Here is an 18487-nt window from a genome sequence, read left to right on the forward strand (position 1 = left end):
AACTGTGATACCTGTTCACTGGAAGTCCCCTGCTCCCCCCCTCCTTTACGGAGTGGGTAATAAGAATTGATTTCTACATGGCGATGGATGATCTCTTCCTATTCAGGACAGATCGTTACACAGATTAGGTTCTCCACCTGGGGGAGCTGGTTGGAATTCAAAGACTCCCCAACAGTTTCTCTCCCTATTTGAGACCAAATTTTTTTTTTTTTAAAAAAAAAGGATTCTGTATGGTCTCTGAGACTGGCCTGGGTTGGGTTGCTTGGTTGAGAGCTAAACTGGCTCTGGAGAGTTTTCGCTACTACATCTTAGGTACTCCCCTAAATCATCTATGTTCATTTGATGCTGCACGATTCTAAGGATAAAATCTTCCTAACTCCACCACGTTTTTTCCCTCTTCTCCCAAACTATTGTAGAAGTTTGTATTTTTGAAGACTGTACTGTATCTGTATGTAAAGACCCTGTGTCTATGACCTTTCTAACTGTATTTAAGATGTCTCTATATTGTGTTTGGTCTCGAATTTGTATCTTTCTTAAAAAAACAACATTATATATAAATAAAAAACTGCAAAAACCCAGCAGCATTCATAAAACTTGTTATAATGTACTACTTGGTCTCAATACCTAAGGTTAGCCCACACTGGTAGCATGGTGGCTTAGTGGTTAACACTTCTGCCTCACAGCACTGGGGTCATGAATTTGATTCCCAACCATGGCCTTATCTGTGTGGAATTTGTATGTCCTCCGTGTGTTTGCGTGGGTTTCCTCCGGGTGCTCTGGTTTTCTCACACACTACAAAAACATACTAGTAGGTTAATTGGCTGCTATTAAATTGCCCTTAGTGTCTCTCAATCCGTGTGTGTGTATGTTAGAGAGTTTAGGTTATAAGCTCCAATGGGGCAGGGACTGATTGGAGTTCTCTGTACAGCGCTGCGGAATTTGTTATGCTATATTAATAAATAGATGATGATGATGATGATGATCCCATATTAACGTTTTATAGGTTCACATATTCAAAGGCTTACTATAGTGATCTGGATCCTTTCTGTTTTCATACTGAATATTCTGTATATCTTGCGTCTTTCTTTATCTAACGTTTTTTTGTGACCAGTATTATTATTCTGCTGTTATAAATAAGGGTGTGCACCGGCCACTTTTAGTGTTTTGGGTTTTGGGTTCTGATTTGTTTTGCCAAAACATCCGACGAAAGGTTTTGGTTCTGATTTATTATTAACCTCAATAACATTCAATAACAATCATTTCCACTAATTTCCAGTCTATCCTGAACACCTCACAATATTGTTTTTAGGCCAAAAGGTTGCACCGAGGTAGCTTGAGCACATAATGCCAAAAAAAAAAGAGGTACAAGATGGAATTGTTCTGGGCCCTCCCTCCCACCCCTCGCGAGATTCGACGCGAGACTTGGACGACAGAGCCTCGTTTTCAATTTTTCGCCTGCCGGAAATATCCGAACAGTGCTCGGATCCCGTTCGGATCCGCACTGTTCGGGTGGGCTCGGATTAGCGGAATCCGAGCCCGCTCATCTCTAGTTATAAATGAAAAGTTTTAAAACGCACGTGAATCGGGCATACGCACATCTGTTTTCAACAAGGATTGGATCTTAAGAAACATCTCTTGTTGAATACGGGTCTAGGTGCTATCTGCTATAACAGACAATACACTGCAGGATACGTCCAATAAATATGTAGACTATAAAGTCCCCTAAAATGTCACCTGTTAATAATATAGTCATTTATGACAAAACATTAACTTTTATCTTCCATAAAATACATTATGATGTTATGTCTACTGTACATAAAATGCATTTTTTACAGCTGTGAACACGTTTTAGCCTGCACACACGACCATTATCACTAGTAATCGGCACTTACACCAGACCTGTAGCTGGTGCAAGTGAGACAACAGCAAAACATGTAGATGCCAAAAGCTTGAATAGGATACTGCTGTGTGCGCTCAAGCTTGGCACGTCCTTACTGTACATTAACTATATGCATATGCCCATGACCCTCCTTGTTCCGCCAATGTGTAGTAAGGACCCTTTGCGCTCGAAGAGGAACTGAATGTTGCTTCATTCACTAGCGTATATTTATGATAATGTGCAGAGTGATTGTACATAAAATACTGCACGTATATGCATTTACGTTCCTTAATTAATCGGGCCCACAATGTTTATGAGGCAGAGAGAGTAAGAATCGCAGCTCTACAAGCAGATAATTTCAGCAGAACCAATTCCATAAGCAAATAAGTATTAGATCACGGAGGTTAGTTACCTATTGATTTAGATATAATGTTTACATATTTTCATTAGACAAATACAAAGGAAAATTGGAAAATATGGTTACAGTCAGTGCTCGAAGTGGTGCGGTATATCCTGGTATGATATACCAGCACTTCCCCTACCCACTTCCTTTGAAGCTGATCACTTGCTCTACAAGCAGACACTTTGCTTGCAGAGCATGTGATGTGGCTGGAGCCTGTCTCAGAGCTTACCTGCACCTGGGTTTGCCATCACTCTCCAGACAAGGTATGTGTGCTGGGGTGGGCTGGCTGCATCTACTACAGCTGACTAAGCAATATCTTTTCCTCTGCGGAGCTGGGCTGCCCTGCAGAGTAGAGAGAGGGGGTAGCGCTGAGCAGAGGGGCGGTGCTACATGAATTTGTGAAAGACCTGCTCCTGCAGCATCATGGGGGAGAGGAGAGGTGGAGCTACAGCACTGCAGTTCCCAGTGAAAATTTCTCGGCCTACAAGGTGAGAGGGAGGGGGAACTACAAGGCAAACACTTTTGTTTTGTGTGTCTGGCTATATATGGTGTACCTGTGCCCCAGTGTGTATGTGTGCGCCTTCAGTCTCTGTGCCCCATTGTGTATGTGTGCGCCTTCAGTCTCTGTGCCCCAGTGTGTATGTGTGAGCCTTCAGTCTCTGTGCCCCATTGTGTATGTGTGCGCCTTCAGTCTCTGTGCCCCAGTGTGTATGTGTGTGCCTTCAGTCTCTGTGCCCCAGTGTGTATGTGTGTGCCTTCAGTCTCTGTGCCCCAATCTGCAATTACATTACTATAGATTGGCTGCGACAGACTCCTATGAAGGAAAATTAATGTCAGCAATTTGCATTTGGTCATAAATAGACCCCTGAAATTTCATTATAATTTTATATATACGTATTATAGCATGCATTGTTTTACGTTTGCAGTGTGCATCTATGGAAAATTATAGGGCTGTGCTGAATACAGTGAGAGTAAAGGAAAGATGCATTCAGGATAATGTACAACGTTGTGCACTACGCATGCACATTAAATGTCATGTCCAAGCACTGCACACTTTTTACGTACTTTTGACTTCTCATTAAACATTATTATTAATGAATTTTGTACATAACCCAGAAACAAAAAACACTTTCACATTGCCGCCCCTGCAATTTCCCAGGGTTTTCAAGCTGGGTTTTTGCCGTGTCACAGAACATTCCAGCTCAGAGACCCCGTTCACACTGCACCTTGGACCCAGGAATTTCCCTAGTCGACCCCGTTCATACTGAACACTTGTCTGCCCGGGTTTCCCTGGCAACATCAAAAGAGGAGCTTTGATTGGCTCCTCCTGTGATGATTTTATATTTTTTTTTAAACTTTTCAATGGTGTTCGGTGAGACGCACCATTCACATCGCAAGCGACCCAAGACTGACACCGGAATAAATCTGCAAAAGTCCAGGGTCTAATTCCCAGTCATCAGACCCGGGATTTTTCACTGACCTCCTTTCACACTGACCCTCGACCCGTCTCGTCGACGCTCGCCCCTGCAAAAACCCGGGTTTTTTAGGCAATGTGAATGGGGTATAAGAGGTCAATATTGCACATATGTAAACTTTATTAACAAAGCTTAGACAGTAACATACTGCAGAACTACAGGTAGTATATGAAAAACAGCTGGGTAAATGAGGGAACCAAGCATATTGAAAGTATGGACTTCTACAGGAGTGTCTTATCCATGAATTAAGCAAGTAACACCCCAGCATGGTCAGAGTCATTTATGAATGAATGAAAATGTAACTAATCTCTGATAATAATTATGCTATTACTTCTTATGTGATAAATGATACAGTTGTGAGGTTATTTCATTTGTAAAAGAGCTAAAAAAAATACTAGTACACATTAGGCAGAGCTGTACTCTGTGCTGGGCAGCTGCTGCAGGAGTTAATAGAAACCTGGACAGGGTCTGGCTTGGCAGGTGGGCATTTGTCCGCCTGCCCCATAGTGGGATACCTGCGGCTGGGTCACAGGGATACCAACTGCATCTTTTTTTTCCTTTAAAATGTTATAGGCTGCTGGGCAAAGTCTTACCCCCCCCCCCTGACTAATATTTGCCAAGAACACAGCCATGAATAAACAATGGTATCAAAACATCCTCCAAGAGCAACTTCTCCCAACCATCCAAGAACAGTTTGGTGATGAGCAATGCCTTTTCCAGCATGATGGAGCACCTTGCCATAAGGCAACAGTGATAACTAAGTGGGGTCAAAACATCAAAATTTTGGATCCATGGCCAGGAAACTCCCCAGACCTTAATCCCATTGAGAACTTGTGGTCAATCCCCAAGAGGCGGGTGGACAAACAAAAACCCCCAAATACTGACAAACTCCAAGCATTGATTAGACAAGAATGGGCGGCTATCAGTCAGAATGTGGCCCAGAAGTTGATTGACAGCATGCCAGGGCGAATTGCAGACGTCTTCAAAAAGAAGGGTCAACACTGCAAATATTGACTCTTTGCATAAACTTAATGTAATTGTCAATAAAAGCCTTTGACACTTATAAAAATGCTTGTAATTTTATCTCAGTATATCATCTGACAAAAAGGTCTAAAGCCACTGAAGCAGCAAACTTTTTGAAAACCAAATATTTGTGTCACTCTCAAAACTTTTGGCCAGGACAGATAGATAGTGAAAATATAAAATAAAATAATATAAATAAATAAATATATATATATATATATATATTAATATATACACTATATATACACACACACACAAAGATTTGCACCATAAACCTGTTTCACAGACCAGGGGAAAATGATTGTGCAAAAATCCCTATATTCATAAAAACAGCACAGATAAAGAGCTTCCGAATCGCATTTTGTATTTATCTTACATCGGATAACTGCTTAAATAAATTCTTTCCTTTGAAAATTACTTTCATAAATGCCCCAGTAGTTCTATCATTGTATAAATCTACGGCTGGACCACATGTTGAATAGGGGACAGAGTTACTTGTCTATAGGAAGCATACGGGCAGGTGGGAACAAATCAACTTAGTAGTAAATGGAAAAGAAAATGTGAAATTTTTTGTGAACGCTTCGTGCTCTATTTTGGAAAAGACTACGGAAACCACTGATAACCTCAAAATGCTAGTAACAAAACTAGTTACTCAAGTCTGTACGAATGCTTAAGAAAAAAAAATGGAAACGCAACACCAATGGGTAACTGGTCTAACTTGTATTTTATTCAACCCTTGTATGCTGAACTTCATTCTTGTTCAACACTACAATCAATCACAATTATATGACAATATGTTATATAATTTACAAATGTAAAGTCCCTTAATCATAACAAAAAGCAATGACTGAACGGAGTTCCGCACTAAATTACTTGCACTCTGTACAAAACCGCTTCTGGACTCTCACTGTATTGTCATATTAACAGTATTTTAAAAAAAATTGATTATGAAGATCTTAACTACTTGGAATATTTTAGAGCTATCCTTGGTACGTTTGTTACGCAAGAATACATAGAGGAACAGGTATAAAATTAAAATGTGTTTTCTTGGTTTTAAATCCATAGCAAAAGAGAACCTAAGGCCTCATACCTACTGGAGTTATTTACTTATGTTTCACTAGCTTTTTGTAATGCATGTATAAGAGGGTGGCACTATTGCGGTTTATAGTGTTGCAGCAGTATTTCTTTTTCAGAATGCATCTTGTTCTATTTACATGGATCTATCGCCAGTAAATGCATTGTAGAAGTCTACAGCGAGCTCAAATTGCTAGTAAAAAAATAAAAACAAACACTTTTGACATGTAAAAAACAATGGTTACATTTCCTAATAAATGTAACCAGATTTTTGCTCTTACAATTACTATTATCCTTTATTTGAAAGGTGCCACAAGGGGTCTGCAGCATCATACAGAGAATATACATTAATACGTAACATGGTAGAACAGGGCAAAACATCACAGGCAAAACAGTAAAAATGGACAGAACATGGTAGCCAGCACTGAGGATGTAGGAGGGGAATAACCGCTCACAAAAGTATGAGGCATGAAAAAGGGGAAAATAAGGGGAATAGTGGGTGCAGCAAATGGGATCAGAGTCCTTAAAAGAGAATGGGACAGAAGGCATAAGCATGGTAACGAAAGTGGAGGAAGGAGGGCACAAGGGAAGAGGGCCCTGCTTGTGAGCATTAAATCTAAATGAGGGGCAAACATACGAGCGTTAAACAGAGTTGGCGAGACAAGGAAGTAGGGGTGAGTTAGGTGGAGAGTTGATAGGCTCTGATGAGGAGTTGGGATTTTAGAGTCTGCTTGAAACTTGGAGGGAGAGGGAGGGAGATCCAAAGGAGGGGAGCAGGACAGGAGAAGTCTTGGAGATGAGAGCATGAGGAGGTAATCAGTGAGGAAGAGAGGAGGATGGTCATTGGCAGAGCAAAGAGGACAGGATGCAGTGTGGAGGAAGGTGAGGTTGGAGACGTATGGGATGGAGAGGTTTGAGTTAGGTCTCTGAACTCTGTAGCAGAGAGGGAGTCAGTGAAGAGCTTGGCAAAGAGAGGAGGCAGATGTGGAATGTCAGAAAAGAACAATTAGACCAGTTTTTGCTATTGCCCACACTGCAGACAGAACATTACTTATAGATACATATTCGCAATAAAACACAGCAACCAACTTTAGTCCATCTAAGACAATAATAGCAAATGTTGATTGATTGCTACAGTTTACAACAGAATAAAACCTAAAATGTATATCAGCAATGGGACATTGAGAATACTGTTACTGTGGTTACCTATTGTCATTAGGAAAATGTCAGTACCACTGTATGTCAAGTGTTATTGTATTTAACAGGTAATGGTAACCAGAGCTTGCACTTGCTTCAGTGCAGTGAAGACAAATAAATACAGCTGGCAGTTTCAAAAAGATGAACAATGCTCTGGAACGCAGGTACAAGTGGATATAGCGTCATTGAAACAGATAGGTTCTTTCCCTTAAATTGTTGACATGCTGTTACTAGTTTAAAAAGACAATGCTAATAAAAGCATGAAAAAGAAAATGAAATTTTTTTATTTTTTTTTTAACTAGATCCGTTTTTCTTTAATACCATTTAACCATTTTGCCAAGAGCTTAACGCGGGGTGTCAAATGGGCACTTTTTTTTGCACTTTTAAAAAACACCCTTTTTTAAAGTGCAGTGCCCAATAGTTTCACATTGAAATAATTTTGGGGCTCATGTAGAGAGGAATGCAAACTTCTGCACACACCCACGAAGCACTAGTTACGTTTGCAGCCGTATGAAAACGAGTTGCATCTTGCGCTTACAGACGCTTGTGGCCCCTTACGATTGAAGAGGCGGAACAGGGTAAGAAGGGGTGTGTATTTGTGTGTGTGTAGGAGCAAATTACGACTAATGTAGCTTGAGACTCAGATGCATATGCTCCTTTCAGGAGACGGTAAACTTGCGGGTGCTCGATCACTGATGTAAGTGACGAACGGATAGGGATGACCATCTGCTTAGATGCAGCTGGCTCAACATACCCATATATGAGGTGTCCTTTTTTAGGGATGTCTGCATTTTCGATGAAAACTGTAAAACTCTACACGAGACAACTTTAGTAAGCCCTTGAGTAATGTGAAGAGGATGACATAGAAGCATTTTTATTACTCAATGATTTTATTTTTTTGTTATTTTAACAGGTGACAAAAACGTTTTGGAAAAGTGTCCAAAGCGCTCCATAAAAATGCTCTTCAATTGGAAACCATTCTAAATGAGCAGACCCGGTCACACAGAGCAGTTTAAGTACTTATTACAAGCTGTAAAAGACCTATAAAAATGAGCACTTATGGAGCTGAAGAAGTGCTAGGGTGAAGAGCACCCATGTGTCACTACTCTAAACATTCTTGCAACACTGTAAAAATGAGCAGTAGTAACGTCAAATTCTATTGTAGGGATTACAGAGAGGACAGCCCAGGCGCTCAAAATAAAATGTATACATGTTGGCAGAATTTTCCAGTTCACAAGAAGATAGGTTAGGTTCCAGAAAGAAGTCGAACACACACACTCCACAGATGGCTATCGGGGAGCACTAAACAGGATCTTTTTCCAATACGACTGCACGCATGGCTGGCCAAGTCAAAAAGAATGTTGCCTATTAGACTCTAGGCAGAGTGGCTGGATCACATGGGGGTCAGTCTGCAGACAACAAAACACAAAGGCAAGTCGATTGCAAAATGAATATACTTTGAGGCATCGGAATTCATAGCCAATTGATACCAATGTTAAAGTATGGATTTGCCTGCTTCATTGTCTTTCCAATGTGTGTGTTTTCAGTTATATCATTTTAGGTCAAACAAGTCATTTTAGGATCATGTGCAAATATATTGTGGCCATTTGCCTAAATGTCTGACTGTATTACAGCATGTGGCTAGCATTAATGCTACCATGCCACTTATTCATTTGAGGATTTCTTTCCTTACTTTCATGCAGTCATTAAGGGATGCATACTGAGTGCATCGGGTGTTTGAATTACACCGCACGTAAATCGGCTTTGCATACTCCCGAAGGCAACAAGGAAAGGATCTAACGATACGTGTGGTGAGGACTATGGGTGTAGGCTTATTCTGCTCTACTAGACCAACCAGACACTGCAGGATACATACAATACCTATGTGGAATATAAAATCTCAAAAGAACGAACAGAAAAAAAAAATATATCAATTAATGTTACTTTGTCAATAATATAGTCATTTAGGATTATACATGGAAAGTTAAAATAAAAAAATATATATACACATTTCCCCTCCCCCTGGAAAAACACTTACTAGGCTGTCCTTAATGTCTACTGTACACAAAATACATTTTTATAGTTGCCCCTGATGGCAAACACATGTTTTCACATACATACTCAAACCAGTCCCCCAGTTGAAGCAAGAGATACGGCAGAAAACCAGCGTACTTCTGTGTGAGTCTGAGTTTGACCTGGACGTGGCTGCATGGGAACGCCCTTATTGTACATTTCCTATGTGAATCCGTCCATTCCCCTAAATCGTTGAATGTAGTAAGGGTCTTTGTGCTTGGAGGTGACTTGGCTGCGTCTATAGTATAACATCTGATCCTGAGCATGCTCAGTATATTTTGTGTCTACGATATTCACAGATTCATGAATACACTGTTTAATGACCGAGGCCCTTTGTTTTATGTAACTGCACCAGTAATTAAAAAGACAATAGATGGCATTAGAAATGTACGCATCCGTGGGAATAAACTTAAATGGAAACGTAATTTAGAGAAATAGTAAATCTCTAATACTAATATTACATTTATTTTACAGTAAAAATAAAGTTACCACATCATACAGACACAGCTAATAAACATCTCAGACAAAACATATACATTAAAACTATATAGTCTGCAAAAATGGAAACATAAAGAACACATTATTATTCAAACAACTGAAAAATTCCTTCTAAAACAAACAATGTCTCCTGATAAGTATCCACACAGGGAATTCTCACAATAACATCCTGTGATCTTCCAGTAAAATGTTGGGAACCTCCAGTTAGCAGCAGTATTTATTCACCCCTTAGCCCTTTAAAAATACAATTGGACATATTTTTTTTTTAACCAAGGAAAGGAACATAGTGTAACTATTAAGACAATAAAGTCTAAAGTCTAGTAGTAGGTGTAGTTCTCAATGTTAATTTTAAGTATTGCCTCGTAGCATGATGAGTGGGTGCTGTGTGCACCTGCTACTGGTGCTCATGGCAATTCCAGAGACTTTTTTAGGGAAGAGGAGCTGGGGTCCTAGTGCTTCGGTAGCACTGTTTTGCCCTCCCTGGGGGCACTTACACCACAAAGTGGCATGACCATACCTACAACATGGCATGACCCACAACACCTTTTTTGCATGGGGACAATGTTGATAAATATACATACTAGTCATTCACCATTTGCCTAATCAGGTGGCCCCATATAATCACCAACGGTCCCATGTTACTCTTTTCTATACTAGTCCTGCTCCTAATTCTCCTCCACTTGGTAATTCCTAGTGCTTGTGAATGGAGTTTGCACTAGAGAAGGAGCAAATAACTCACAAAAAGGGTTCTTGGGAGCAATGTATAATAAGGCAAGCAGGAGTAGTAAAGGAGAACAGGACTTTATAGATTTCCACATCACAGGTAACAAGAAAAACTCTTGATTAAATCTTACCATAGTGACTCCACCAAATTATAAATTTCACATTATCCGCATTGTCAGAATAAGTCCTTTAAAGAATGCAAAGAGTGTATCAGAAGAACAATAAACTGTGGATGATATACTTGTATTTCCAGTAAACACTACTGATTAGCATTTCTATGTCTTGAGCTAGTAAACAATACAAACATTTACATTTGAAAGAAATCCAAGAAGCTGACCTTCCTGTAATTATGGGAATGGGGGAAACTTGCAGTATACAAAAGAAGCACCAGAACTGTAATCCCACAGCTAGGGTCATCACTAATGAGCCATTACCTGGAATTGTGCAATATAACCATTTCTGTGAATATGGTATTATCTCCATACATTACTGTTTCTACATAGTAAGCTAGCCTTATCACACTCATTTTTCTCCATCTCATTCAGATATCTGATTGCACGTACATATATATTGCCTTCAAACTTTCCTCCAGCAATCTTACGGACAGGTTCTGGAGAAGCAGTGTGCAACTTGACATAATTCACAGGGCTCATTTATGAACCTAAGATCCTTAAGTATCTAAATACAACATTTGCAGAAATATTTGAGACATATTGGATTGTGAAGACACAACTGCAATATCTATCAAAATATGACATCATACAGTGCTAAAAATATGTCTTATATCTATGATTGACTGGTAATGCAGTTTTTTATGTATGTATATGTGTGTGTATATATATATATATATATATATATATTTATTTGTACTTGGCCTGCAGCAAAGTGTAGATAAGTGGTACGTATCAAAATAACATCCACATGGATGCCAGGACCAAAGGTTTCCCAGAGCATCACACTGCCTCCGTCGGCTTGCCTTTTTCCCATAGTGCATCCTGGTGCCATCTCTTCCCCAGGTTAACATCGCACTCGCACCCAGCTGTCCACATGATCTAAAAGGAAAGGGGATTCATCAGACCAGACCACCGTTTTCCACTGCTCTATGGTCCAGTTCTGGTGCTCAAGTGCCAATTGTAGGCACCTTCGGTGGTGGACAGGAGTAAGCATGACCAGTCTGCAGCTTATGCAGCAATCTGCGATGCACTGTGTGTTCTGACACCTTTCTATCATAAACAGCATTAACTTCTTCAGTAATTTGTGGTACAGCAGCTCTTCTGTGGGGTTGGACTAGACAGGATAGCCTTACAACCCCACATGCTTCAATGAGACTTGGGCGCCCATGACAACATCGCCGGTTCACCGGTTGTCCTTCCTTGGACCACTTTTGGTAAGTACTAACCACTGCATACCAGGAATACTCCACAAGACCTACCGTTTTGTAGCAAAGTTGCTCAGATCCTTATGCTTGCTAATATCCTGGGATTTTCATCCACAGGTCTCTAGAGTTTACAGAATGGTGTTTAAAACAATAATACATCCAGCAGTTCTGTTGGAGAAAAACACCTTGGGCCGGATTCATTAAGGCATGTATTCTGAATACAACCCGCATTTAGTATTATAGGCACATATTTAAGCTTTGTGTACTTTCTAATTCATCAAGACATGGATTTCTAGATACATGTGTTTTTCAAATCGGGGCAAACAAAACGCTGCAGGATACGTCCAATACCTACGTGGAATATAAATTCGCAAAGAACACACAGAAAAATATTGAATTATTGTCACCTGATAATAATGAAGGTATTAATGATAAATGTATTGCATGGGGAAATACTGTTTTATTAGAATGTTCTTGATGTCTACTAAACAGAAAATACATTTTTACAGTTGCTCCTGATTGCAAACACATGTCATAGCATGCATACGAGACTGTCATCACTAGTAACCAGAACTTAGACTAGCCCTATAGCTGGAGCAAGAGATAAGGCAGAAAAACAGGTACTTTTGCTATGCCCAAAGTTTGAAACGGATGTCTCTGGTTGCGCTTGAGTTTGGCACGTCCTTACTGTAAAATCACTACTACAAAACGTCACTCCCCTTCTAGTTCACTCCCCAAAATCGTAGGCTGTAGCAAGTGTCTTCTGCACACGAATACGCAGTGGAAAGGGCTGCGTTCACAATTCTGGGCATGCACAGAGTGATTTTGTGGACAATACGCTCAAAATCGGCATTGATAAATCAGGCCCTTTGTTAATGAGAGAGGTCAGATGACAATGGACTGGATGGTTTAAGCTGACAGGACGGAGACAGCAACTCAATAACCATACGTTACAACCGAGGTATGCAGAAAAGCATCTCCGAATGCACAACATGTTGAACCTTGAATTGGGTGGGCCACAGCAGCAGACCACACTGGTTTCACTACTGTCAGCCAAGAACCAGAAATTGATACTACAGTGGACACAGACTCACCAAAACTGGCCAGTTGAATAGTGGAAAAATGTCACTTAGTCTGCCGAATGTTGATTTCTGCTGCGACATGTAGATGTTAGTGTTAAAATTTGGTGTAAACAACATGAATCCCTCCTGCTTGGAATCAATGATGAAGGGTGTTGGTGGCGGTGATTTAATGTTGAGGGGGCTGTTTTCTTGGCACACATTAGGCCCATTAATACCAATGGAACATCATTTAAATGCCACAGCCTACCTGTGTATTGCTGCTGACCAAGTGCTTCCCTTTATGGCCACAGTCTACCCATCTTCCAATTGCTACTTTCTGCAGGATAACAGGCCATGTCACAAACCCTGTGTGATCTCAAGCTGGTTCCACAAACATGACAATGACTTCAGTGTACTCTAATGACCTCCATAGTCACCAGATCTCAATCCAACAGAGCACCGTTGGGAACAGTGGAATGGGAGATTTTAGCTGGGATGTGCAGCCGACAAATCTGCAGCCACTGCGTAATTCCGTCATGTCACCATGGACAAGAGTCTAACGCTTTTGGCCTCCTGAGCAACTGTTTTAAACCACTCATTTGGAGAAGAATACAAAACTTACATACAGTATTGCATGTGAAAAGCTCTAAAAAAGTTAGGTCATTTTTATGTAAATGCAAAAAAAAATTATTATGATGTTCAGTTCATTTTGCAGGTAACTGCTAAAACACACCTGACTTTGCTACTATAATTGCAATGTACCCACAATTGTAAAATAAAAGAATATCAGTCATCAAGGTGATCAATCACCATATAAAAAGGTAGAAGACCTTTTCTATATGTCACAGAACTATTCTTTGACTCATGACATCCCAAGATTCTTAACACGAGTAAAAATAGACATGTATTACAAAAACATAAAATATACATCTCTTGAGGACCTGGAAATACATAGTACTTTCTTTTTACCCCAATTCAAATATTACTCTGTGGCCTATCAAAGTCTCCACATTAAGAAATTGATATAAGATTATCTGCTAGGGAATTTATGTCAGCATAGTGAAAGTCTAGTTAGGAGGTCTTCATCATTTACGTTATATTGCAGTACATGTCCTACTTTACACTAAATATAACACACTGATTGCATCAGGACTTTTTTTTTTTTAAAATAAATTATGTTTAATATTGAGCATGAAAGATTTCTTTACTTAAAATCCTGTCAACAAGCATAGGTTATTAACACCAGATGGTGAAACACAGTTAATAAGGCAGATTTTAGTATGGTTTTTAATCACTTCCCAGGGTTGCTAGGGGAGACACAATTTTCTATTTTTGGCTCCTAAAACTCATCAAAATAGAGGCAGGTTTTTAAAATGTCAAACGCAATTAACAGGAAACATACAATGGAGGGGCAAAGGTTACAAGACACAAATCAATCACCACAGATCGCAAAAGATAATCTGCCTTTTTTCCACAGGATAAGATGCATGCATCTATCTAAAAAGGTCCTTCTTGTGGTGGAAAAAACGCAGAAGAGCAACATCATGTCCTCTGCAGAAGAGCACCAAGATATCCAATCCAGCAACCTGTTTAATAATGCAGCTGTTATCAGATAGCTCTACATGAAGTCTTGGCAAACAGGAACAGGCTGAGGAGGTCACCTTTGGAAGTGCATCCAATAGGCAAGCACCGAGTGACTGCAGATACACAATGCAGCTTCTAATACAAATTCAAAATATGTCCCCAGCAGCAAACGAAGATCATGATTTTGCAGCACATAGTAACTCTTTACTATATGGCTACTATCACTTAATCTCCATTTTATCAATATGTCTATGTCACATACAGTGTGGTTCCTGCCACATACTGACAAGAGGCTTTAGATATCATTACCAAATAAAGGGGTGGTGCTTGTTGCTTATTTTTTAGCATTTAAATGTGAAATGGCTTATTTTGATAATAATAATAATAATAATAATAATTCATTTGCATAATATCCAACCTATTCTCACTGCAGAACACTCTATAGGCAAGTTATATAACACCATACAAGACAAATCAATGGTTCATGGGACCCAGTCAGAAACAGATATTAAAAACTGTAGCCTAGAATATACAATATGAAGAAGTAATCTAATTTAAAGTGTAACATTGTCCTACCATTAAAACAAATCGATCCTGGAAAAAAAGAAATCCAATGCCATCTATTTCACCCATAAAAAAAAATGCATAGGGTAACACCCTGATAAGACTAGGAAATAACAATATACCCCTAGGGAATTTCGAAAGGAAACAAAATAAGCATATTAGCGTTTTGTGTATTTATCTACGAAGTGATAGGCACTCAGCAAAGTATAGGTAATATATAAGGTAAGCGAAAGTGTACATATAATGGAATGTAACTGAATGTATTCGGTTTATAGCAATGCATAGGGAACAACCTATTTACGATATGGTGCTAAAAATATCTTGGTGTGTCCCTATATATTTAACCCCGTCTCTTCCGGAAATGCATACAGAACAGCTATGTAGATGAGTTGGACGAATTACGCCTGTGCTGCAGCCGGATACAATCCTGGATTCATCAGAGTAAACACTGGCAGATAACAGTATCGTATACAGTACAGCACTTATCACATTGCGCTCAGACTCCATTCAGGGGGAAATGAATGACAAGCTGCACCACCCCCCTTTGGAAAAGGCAAGAAGAACTGGTAATCAAAGATGTTCCTCATTAGAAGCAAGAATCACAGTCCTTACCTGAGTGGCTTTGTGGAACTGTTTTTTCAGCCCCGCTACAGACATGGTAGAAAATGGCCAGACGGCTGGAGGATACAAATACGAAGAATACGGTTTTTGTCGTGTGTAGGATCAGATATATAGATGGCTGCTGCTGGAGGACTGCAGGGGAATTTCTCCTCTCCACACTCAGATCGCTTTAATCCAGTGATGGTGTTATCAGATGCATGCCCTAATGCAGGAACACCCTGACGTCAGGATACACGAAACCCAGCCTATTAAGGGGCAAGCACTTATTTCCTGCACTCACGTTCTCAGCACTCACGTTCTCAGCTATCCGACTACAAATCATGTACTGTAGGTCAGCACAGCCCCAGCTGCAATGTGGAGGTGTGACGTGGGTTTGTATGAGCACAATGTAGCTCTTTCATGTCTTCAGTAAAACAGAACTAGCAGCTCATGCATCAGAAAACGAGAGAAAAAGAGAGAATGATCATACAGTGCACTCGCAAATGGATAAGATATTATCATATGACTTCTGTTAAATGAATCTTTATTATATGTTTGGATAAAAAATTCTAGTAGCGAAATATTAAAAGATGAAATGTATATCACACACATGAGAAGAGATAAATTCTGTTAAAATTAGGGATGTGCACCGGCCACTTTTGGTGTCTTGTGTTTTGGATTCGGATTTGCTTGAGGTTTTGGGTTCGGATTTGTTTCGCAAAACACCTGATGAAAGGTTTTGGTTCGGATTTAAGGTTTTGGATTTGGATTTATTTTGAAAAAAACATAAAAAGTGTTAAAAACAAGTTTTTTGGTTTATTTTCACTCCTACGCTATTATTAACCTCGATATCGATAACAATCATTTCCACTAATTCCCAGTCTATTCTGAACACCTCACAATATTGTTTTTAGTCCAAAACATTTCACCAAGGTAGCTTTCTTGACTGCATAGTGCAGTGGTCCCGGTACACAATTTGGTACCAGGGCCACAAAATGGTCTGAATTCCACTGCACAGCTGCCTGCTCCTACATCCTCTGCAGCATATACAGGGTGTAGTTCGAGCGTGTCAATACCTCTTGTTTTTGACGATGACAGGTCATTTTCATTAATTTATGATTTGGCAGCAACAGTCAACGTTGTTTAATATCTGATACGCCTCTATCTGGATTGCATAGTGGAGTGGCCCCGGTACCCAATTTGGTACCGGGGACACAATACCTCCTCCAACTTTCAAGTGTAGTGTTTATAATTTATAAAAACTACAGTAGTTATAGCACGTCAATAACTCTTGTTTTAGACGACCATGGTACAGAGCATTTATCATTGAGATCCCATCAAGTATGTGAAAGACAGACAGCGTCGAAGTATTATTTGTTGACTTTGTTAACCAAAAAATTGTCGCTGTTGCAAATATTCGTGCAATGAAGAGTGACTTTTTCATTTAAAGGCTCAAGCTTTCAAGTGTAGTGTTTATAACTTATAAACACTACAGTAGTTCTAGCACATCAATACCTCTTGTTTTTGATTATGACAGGGCATTTTACTTTTGGTTTAATTTGTTGAATTTGTTTTAATTTTGTTTTACTTTGTGCTCATGGCAAACAACTGTTGAATGGTCACATAATGGCAAAAAAAGAGTTGCAAGATGGAATTGTCCTTGGGCCCTCCCACCCACCCTTATGTTGTTGAAATAGGACATGCACACTTTAACAAAACAATAATTTCAGCGACAGGGCCTACCAAACAACTGTGGCTGAAATGATTGGATTGTTTGGGCCCCCACACCAAAAAAGCTATTCATCTCTCTCTGTACAAACTAAACAGGCTCTACTGAGGCAAGATGTCGTCCTCATCCTCAACCTCTGATTCCTCTCCCCCTACAGTGTGTACTTCCTCCTCCTCACACATTATCAATTCGTCCCCGCTGGACTCCACAACCACAGGTCCCTCTGTACTATCTGGAGGGCAGTGCTGTACTTGATTGAGGAATTGATAATTCATTTTTATGAACATCATTTTTTCAACGTTCTGAGGAAGCAACCTCCTTCGCCGCTCACTAACCAGGTTCCCCGCTGCACTAAAAACTCTTTCCGAGTACACACTGGAGGGGGGACAACTCAGGTAAAATAGAGCCAGTTTGTACAGGGGCTTCCAAACTGCCTTTTTTTCCTGCCAGTAACAATATGGACTGTCTGACATGTCTATTTGGATGGTGTCAGCAAAATAATCCTCCACCATTTTTTCTATTGTGACAGCATCCAATGCAGCAACAGTAGACATGTCTGCAATGGTTGGCAGGTCCTTCAGTCCATACCAGATGTTATCAGCATCCCCGCCAGCAGATCTTTTAGGAAAACTGAGCTTTTTCCTCGCAGCCACAGATGTGGAAGAAAATGAGGGTGGCGCTGTTGGCATGTCCCGGTCCTCTTCAGAGGACAATCTCCTGACCAGCAGGTCTTTGCACCGCTGCAGACTTGTGTCCGCCGGAAACAGAGACAAAACATACGCTTTAAACCGAGGATCGAGAACGGTGGCCAGAATGTATTCCTCTGACTTTAAAATAATGACCACCCTCGGATCCTGGCAAAGCGTACGAAGGGCTTAATCCACAAGAGCTACATGCTTGGTGCAATCGCAATGGTTTACCAGCTCCTCCCTCACTTTCTCCAGCTGCTTCTGCAACAGCCTGATCAGGGGAATCACCTGACTCAAGCTGGCAGTGTCGGAACTGACTTCTCGTGTGGCAAGTTCAAATGGCTGGAGAACCTTGCACAACACGAAAATCAGTCTCCACTGCGCTTGATTCAGGCGCATCCCCACTCCTTTGCCTATGTCGTAGGCGGCGGTGTAGGCCTGAATGGCCTTTTGCTACTCCTCCATCCTCTGCAGCATATAGAGGGTGGAGTTCCAGCGCGTCACAACCTCTTGTTTGAGGTGATGGCAGGGCAGGTT

General features: G+C 40.3%; 1 protein-coding gene across 1 annotated transcript in view; it reads right to left on the reverse strand.

The window, feature by feature from the left end:
• The window catches only part of SH3GL2 (SH3 domain containing GRB2 like 2, endophilin A1), a 125844-nt gene extending 109982 nt beyond the window's left edge, over window positions 1-15862 (reverse strand). Inside the window, exon 1 of the mRNA XM_075210867.1 lies at window positions 15545-15862. Coding sequence (XP_075066968.1) covers window positions 15545-15589 — 45 coding nt within the window. The 5' untranslated portion in view covers window positions 15590-15862. The remainder of the gene's footprint in view (window positions 1-15544) is intronic.
• Between the last annotated feature and the right edge of the window lie 2625 nt (window positions 15863-18487).

Source organism: Mixophyes fleayi, chromosome 1, assembly GCF_038048845.1.
Source record: "Mixophyes fleayi isolate aMixFle1 chromosome 1, aMixFle1.hap1, whole genome shotgun sequence".
Taxonomy (NCBI): Eukaryota; Metazoa; Chordata; class Amphibia; order Anura; family Limnodynastidae; genus Mixophyes; species Mixophyes fleayi.